The sequence below is a fragment of the Sturnus vulgaris genome, chromosome 18, assembly GCF_052056855.1.
Source record: "Sturnus vulgaris isolate bStuVul1 chromosome 18, bStuVul1.hap1, whole genome shotgun sequence".
Taxonomy (NCBI): domain Eukaryota; kingdom Metazoa; phylum Chordata; class Aves; order Passeriformes; family Sturnidae; genus Sturnus; species Sturnus vulgaris.
Genome location: NC_142260.1, coordinates 5,653,224 through 5,660,589, shown reverse-complemented (window position 1 = coordinate 5,660,589; position 7,366 = coordinate 5,653,224). Strand labels below are relative to the sequence as shown.

The window sequence follows — 7,366 nt, the reverse complement described above, 5'->3', positions numbered from 1 at the left end:
TTTAGTTCTCCAAGTTTAAAATTAAATGTTGCATCTAATTCTGGGATTTCTGACAAATATTTTGTGCGTTTACTTTCCCAAGGCTGATTAATTATTAAATAATTGATGGAAAGCAAGCTATGAGCATTGTTTTTAAATATTCAAACCCAAATATCTTTAGATTTTCCAAGCAATTCCCCTCACACTTCTTTTTTACCTGAAACTTGAATTTGAATTGGACTCAGTCTGCTAAAAAAGGAATTCTGGGTGTTATTTTTACCTTCCTAAAACAAGCATATTGTTTAACCCTAACTTTGCAAAAGTTAATACACATTTCTGATGATTCCAGGATAAATTAGGCAGGGCAGAGAAAGGAAGCCTGGATGAGCAGTATAAATTCCACTATTTTAGGTGGTTACCCTTGAGCTGTCTAAAATGGGAGAAAATCAGATTTTTACCATCCCCAAAGGGTTGGTAAATTTATCCAAGCAAGGAATCAATTTCTTCCCAATATCCAATCTAATCTTTCCCTCCATCATCTTAAAGCCATTTAGAGCCAAGTGTTTAAAGGGTGGTCACAGAGAGGACAAGGTCTCTTCACAAGGAGCCTTTATTCTCTGAATCCATTTTTTGTGCAAGAAGTAAAAAATAGGGAGGAAAGGGAGGAGAAAATAGCACTGACGTGCCAAATTCTTTTTGATTCCCAAAGTCCTGGGAATTTTAATGCCAGAACTGTAACCCAACCTGAATTTCACAAGTGGATACTATTTTTAGAGGACAGAAATAAATCATTCATATCCTCTTTTATGTTGCATATTTTCATATCTGGCAGCACCATCAAAAAAAAAAAAAAAAAAAAAAAAAAGAGAAGGGAAAATCTGCCCTGATTTCATTGCAAGTAATAAAATCCACACATAAATAATATAGTTGGACTTTGCTTAAGGAAAAAAAAAAGCTTTTTTTTTTTTTAAGGCACATCAAGAATTTCAGGAATCCTTTATGTAAATCTGATTTTCAGTGGCAAAAGCAAAGTGTCAATGCACAGAGGATCATTCATATGGGAATTTCATCAACAGAGTATTTTTCCTCGATTTATTTGGTGCTGTCTTTACTTCCCCCCCATTCCAACAGGACAGCTCCACTTCTAGGAATATGAGAGGAGCTCTGTGGTAGTGAGTCAGTCCAGGGGTATTGATTTCTGAGAGCAGCCAAAAATAGACATTCAGGGAAAGAGGAGCAGAAACTGGGTGAGTGCATTACAATCCTTCCCTGCTACATTTTTCCAGTGCTGCCAAAAAAAACCCACAGCTGTCTCCTTGCAGTGTCAGAGGTTACTGGGTGTGAGGAAAATGAAAGAGGTTGTCTCGGTTTTGAGGAATATTTAGGGATTAGCACCTTGGTTTGTGAAGGGATGACACAACTGATGATAAAGGGTGAACATCTCATGGACACTTCCCACCAGACCAGGTTGCTCAAGGCCCATCCAGCCTGGCCTGGAACACTTCCAAGGATGAGGCAGCTGCAGCTTCTCTGGGAAAAAAGGAGAAAAGAAGGAAGATATTCCTTTCTAAATTACCCAATACTCAATCCCAGCTTTTGCTGTGAGCCTTGTTTGGTCCACTGGCAGCAAACAGCTCCTTACAGTGGATATTCTTGGGAACACATGGCTCTGGTGGGTTGGAGAGGGAGGGAACTGTAGCAGAATTAGATTTGATAATCCAACCTTTCCACCTTCATAAACTAGGAGAGGCATCACAATCTCCCATCTGGACACACATTGGAAATCAGGCTCTAGTTTGGTACCTTGGAGTTCAGATGGGTCTTTTAAAAGGCATGCAGGGTTTGGAATTGCACACAGGCTGATGTCCATCCTTAGGCATCTGTCCACACAGCTACATTTAGATTCCATCACCTCTGGAAAGAGGAGTGTTCTTCCATCCTGCAGGGAGTAGCCACCCAAGGCCCTTCATCTTAACAAGCCCTTTTGGGCATCCTGAAGAAGCCTCTAATGATCTTAAAACCTTCCTGGGACACTCCTGGTGGACCTCCCACATCCTTCTAACAAGTCCTCAGGGACAACTTCACAGGCACTGAGGAGAAGGAAACTTTCCTCCTTTTTAAAGAAAATGAAAACTTCCAAAGAAGTTCAGTTTGTCAGAACTTCTCCACCCCTTAGTTTTTGAGAATTCATGGCTTGGCCAACACCTCTCCAGTCCTCCACCTGGGTGGTAGCAAGTTGTTTGAAGGATAATTGATCCTTCATCATTATCCTTCACCATCTGCACCAGCAGCTGCCCCTGGCCAGGAACTTGTGGTTGGCAAAAGTCCCCCAGAACCTTGTGAAAGTACCTGGGACACTCCAAAGGGGCTATTAACAGGGATGGCAGGTAGTGGACCAGATTCCTGGTTCCAGGGGTTCTAGTCAGGAGTAAAGTTGTGGATAAAGACGAATCCAACTGCTGTGCCTTGGTTGTTCTGCCATTCAGAGAACTGGAATAGCTGGAACAAGGATTTGGGTTTTTTGGCAGATGAAATGCTTCATAAATATCCAGCTCACAGTTGTAATCTCTGATGATTTTTCTTGCATTTCACACACCTTAAGGCTAAAATTAATACAAGGTCTCGTCACAAAATGAAAGCATTTAAAAAATGAGAGACACTTGTAATTAAAAAAAGAGATTTTATTAAACCTATTTAGTCAGAAAATTTTGGGGTCAGTCAAGTGTCAATAATCTCAGCATTTTTATGGGATGACTTCTTAATTCTCTATGAGAAGAGAGGTGGTGAAGAGAAAGGTGAGCTGCAGGAAGCAGCATCACCTCTCTTTCCATTAGGATTTGATGCAGCAAGCAGAAAAAAATGGGAAAAAGGAAAAATGTAGTGGCAAACATGACTTCAGAGACGGAACTCTGGAGATTCCAGCAAATAACAGACACCCAACAAGGAGAGAGATTTCAGGGCTGATCCATAAAACATAATTTAATGTATTTGGAGTTTAATTTTGAAAGGGATTTAATCTGCTTTCGTACGGTGTATCTAAGTGTGCCTGAGTTCCAGTTCCCAGAATTCTTGCCCTCAAATATGCATCCAACACCTGCCTGCTCTCACCTCAGCTTCGACAGTGCTCAGTGGAGAACAACATTCCCAGCTGGACTCTTCTCCTCCTGTGAAAATGACCTAAAGCTGTGCCATGCCATTCTGGAAGTGCATAGCTCTCCCTTCTAACTGTAGAGGGAGCCAAAAGAAGGAGTTTTCAGTCCAGAGGCGGAGTTACGAGCCCAGAAAATGAATTTGAATTCCAGCATCTAATTTATAGATGTCTGAAAGTTAGAGACGATCAGTCGCAAACTGTAGTTTCTACCCAGCTGACGGGGGAGACTGAGCGAGGTTTTCTTGTCTCATTAAAGCCCTTCTCACCTGGCTGATCACTCTTTTTAGGGCACATTTTACCTCTTTGTTCCTGAGGCTGTAGATGATGGGATTTAGGAGCGGGGTGAGCATTCCATAGAGCATGGACACGACCCTGTCCCACTGCGGGGAATAGGTGGAGGAAGGGCGGACGTAGGTGCAGATGGTGGTACCATAGAAAAGGCAAACTACAGTCAGGTGAGAACCACAGGTGGAGAAAGCCTTGTGCCAGATCTCAGGGGAGTTCCTGGCCAGGATTTCCAGGAGGATATAGATGTAAGAGACCACAGTGACCACGCAGGCACCGCTCCCCAGCACCCCGGCCACCAGCAGGATCACCAACTCCCTGCTGTGGGTGGACGAGCAGGACAGGGCCAGCACAGGGGGAATGTCACAGTAATACTGCTGGATTTTGTTAGGACCACAGAAAGAGAGTGTGAAAACCAGAGAAGTGTGCAGCAGGGAGTTCAAAAACCCTGTTGCCCAGGCGCCCGTGGCCAGCTGAGCACACAGCTTTGTGCTCATGATGCTCGGGTACCTCAGGGGGTGGCACACAGCCACATAGCGGTCATAGGCCATCACAGTCAGGAGGAAAATCTCTGTGCCCACCACAGCAATGAGGGAAAAGTGCTGGGACAGGCAGGCAGAAAAAGAAATCTCTTTGTGCTCCAGCAGCAAGGCCCCCAGCATCTTGGGCACGGTGATGGTGGGACATAAGAGATCCAGCAGGGATAAATTGCCAAGGAAAAAGTACATGGGGCTGTGCAGGTGGGAGTCAGTGGTGATGGCAATGAGGAGAGTGATGTTGCCTGCCATGGTGGCCAAATAAATGAGCAGGAACAGCACAAAGAGAAGCAAACGGATTTCTGGAGCATCAGAGAGGCCCACGAAAACAAATTCGGATACTGTTGAGAGGTTGACACTCAGCATCTTATCTCTCATTGTAGGAATGAGGCAGAGGTTTTCCTGGAATAAAGAAGGTGTAACTTAATCACAATTTAATCCAAATTTTAAAGATCGTGAGAGGTTTTTTTGTCCATTTTGAAGTTCAGAACTATTTCCAAGCATTGCCGCACTCAAAATCTAAATTTTACCCACATATTCCTAATGCAAAAGGCAAAATGTAGGTATTAAACTTCACAATAATTAATCCAAAACGCTAGTTTTTGCCAAGTTACCACCTCAGAGTGAATAGCTGATAGTTGAAGTTACCTTTTCTGTGGTGTGCAGCTTGGACACAGCCCCAGGCAACACAACTGGGTTCTCTAAGCAAGGGGAGTGTGGTATAGATCCATAAAATTCCTTTCAACATAAATTATTTAGTATTAATAATATCACAAAAAAGGGTCTAGATTAGTAACTGAAAACTAAAACTTACTTTTTAAGGGAGTACTGCTGTTAGAGAAGAATTAAATCTCTCATAATCAGCAGAAAGATGCATTTTGGTTTTTTTTTTCCAGATTTTGGATGGGGCTTGGAGCAACCTGGTCTAGTGGAAGGTATCCTTGCCCATGTCAGGGGGTTGGAATCAGCTGCATTTTAAGGTGCTTTTCAACCCAAACCATTCTATGCTTCTATCATTAAAAAAAGTTACAATTTGGCATCCCATTAAAGACCCCCCAGTTTTCTATAAATTTTACCCTACAGATTTCCATAATACCATTAGTACTTCTAGCATCCATCCCCTTTCCCCAACTCAAAGAAGTCTAAACTTGGCATTAAAGGATCTTCCCATTTACCCTGTGTTGCTCTATGGGGTGTAGCTCAGTATTTACAGTAAGGATTTACATACCAGCCCTATGGGGAGGGAAAAAAAAATTCAGTCCAAATGCCTCCTTTTTGGGAGATTTTGGGATCGATTTAAGATGGTGGGAATATTGTACCATGTTTTCATTTATAAGACATATAGAGATGAATAGATTGATGAAATATTTTATCTGGCCAGGCTCCTCTGTGGTCTCATGTTCTCCCAGAAGCTTGAGAGGGAGCAAAATCAGAGCTTAAACTACATAAGGAATAATTAACTCAGCAGAAATAAAAGGGACATCACTTGTTCATAAAATGGGGAGGTCATTCAGCTGAAATAGCACAGAAACAACACAGAAATACTCACTGCTGCACATAATTAGTTACAGGTGATTTATAGTTGTCTCCTGTATCTCCAGGAAACAAAACAATCCTTTTTCTTCTTTCTACATGTGACATAAAAATTATTTCCCTCAAAGGAAGAGATGAATCCCGATAGAACAGCTTTGGAATATTCACACAGACACCTGCCAGCACTGGCACTAGGGCTGACTTGGCTGCAGGAATAGGCACCTCTCTTCTTTAATGAGGTTTTATAAATATGAGGGAGTGTCTGGGGACAAGTGTGTCAGACACTTTTTGTGGATGTTCCCTTAATTGCATGTATGAGGGGTTTTTCAGAACATTGCCAAAAGGGGCTGGAAATTGAAGGAACCAAAATTAGCAGCACTACTTTGAAGAGCTAACAAAAATTCCCCTCTGGTTCCATGAAGCATCCATGTGTGATTTATGGGAGTGCCACTTCCCATGTGATGTCCAGGACTGGGAACAGGCCTGTTCCTATTCCAGTAATACCTGACCATAAATTCTGCACTGTTCACGTGAAGGACTCTGGCTGTCCATCATTCTTCCAGCCTGTTTGCTGTGTTTGCAAACTCCTGGAAAGTTAAAGATTCTGTGTCTTACTCGGGCAAACAGTGATAGGACAAGAGGGAATGGTTTTAAATGAAAAGACGAGGGATTTAGATTGGATATTAGAAAGAAATTCTTCCCTGTGTAGGTGCTGAGGCTCTGGCACAGGTTGCCCAGGGAACCTGTGGATTCCCCATTCCTGAAAGTGTCCAAGGCCAGGTTGGATGGGGTTTGGAGCAACATGGAATAATGGAAGGTATCCCTGCCCATGGCAGGGGATGGAACAACATGAAATTTAAGGTCCATTTCCACCCAAACCATTCCAAAACTCTATAAACCGAAATTCCTCAAGGGTCACACAGCACAGGCCTCTCCTGCTATGGGAGTACAGAGCTGTGGCTGGAATAAATCCCCATGGTCCAGGCCTTTCCCTGTGTGCTGCAGTTAGCCCAGGGACCATCAGGCATCACACTTCCCATGGAGTTTTGCAATAAAGAATTTTGTAGTAAACCCAGATGCATGCCAAAAAGAGATATGGCAAAGGGATCCATCCCTCAGCTCTCCCTTCCAAGCCAAACCATTCTGTGATTCTGTTCCCCTCATAAATCTTAAATGTGTCTTTTGGGGTGGGATGCATTGGCCTCATCAAGGTGCCAGTCACCCAGGCTCTCAGCTCTACATTTAAGTTGCTTATTTGCAGGGATAATCTTAGCTGGGTTATTAGAAGTGGAAACACAGGATAGTTTTTGAGATAAGTGTTCTGCCTCAGGGTAAATAAATAAAAATTATATTGCATTATGTTTTATTATAAAAATTCACTAAAAAAACAACCCCAAAACAAACAACAAAAAAAAATATTTCTATTTGCAGAATCTAGATGTGCACTAATTGCTCATAGGCTGGATTAGATCCCTCTTGCCCTGTTGCCTACCCCTCCCTGCAATCCCCACTGTAACACAACCAAAGTGATTTGATTTTGTGACTTCTGTGACTACCCAGCTTTGTCATTGTTTGTTTGATATTTCCATCTAGGAATGCTTAAGATGAGCTCTGATTAGAGTCTGCTGAAAATTCTCCCTTTTCTCTGATGTCCATTTGTGTTTCAGTCCCATAGTATTTAAATGAAATTGATTAGCCTGGGATCTCCTCAGGCTTCTTGGGATTTAACAAAAGCATTGTAGAGATCCTGCCAGTTCTCAAAGGATTCTTTTTCCCTTTGAGGACGTTTTTCACTGTCCTCTAGGTGAGGGCAATAAATCTCAGGGTGAGCTCATAGACCTGGTAATTTCCAGGAGAGAAAGAACTCGGGATTTTAATGGTG

At 42.5% G+C, this 7,366-nt stretch overlaps 1 protein-coding gene across 1 annotated transcript; it reads right to left on the bottom strand.

Moving 5' to 3' along the window:
• Positions 1-3,336: 3,336 nt before the first annotated feature.
• LOC106854654 (olfactory receptor 5AR1-like) lies at positions 3,337-4,329 on the bottom strand. The gene has a single exon (XM_014878693.2). It carries the CDS (start codon positions 4,327-4,329, stop codon positions 3,337-3,339), a length of 993 nt encoding a protein of 330 aa, XP_014734179.2.
• Positions 4,330-7,366: the final 3,037 nt, after the last annotated feature.

Excerpts from the sequence above, each read along its gene's own strand:
- LOC106854654 (XM_014878693.2), bottom strand. The coding sequence starts at position 4,329 with ATGAGAGATAAGATGCTGAGTGTCAACCTCTCAACAGTATCCGAATTT.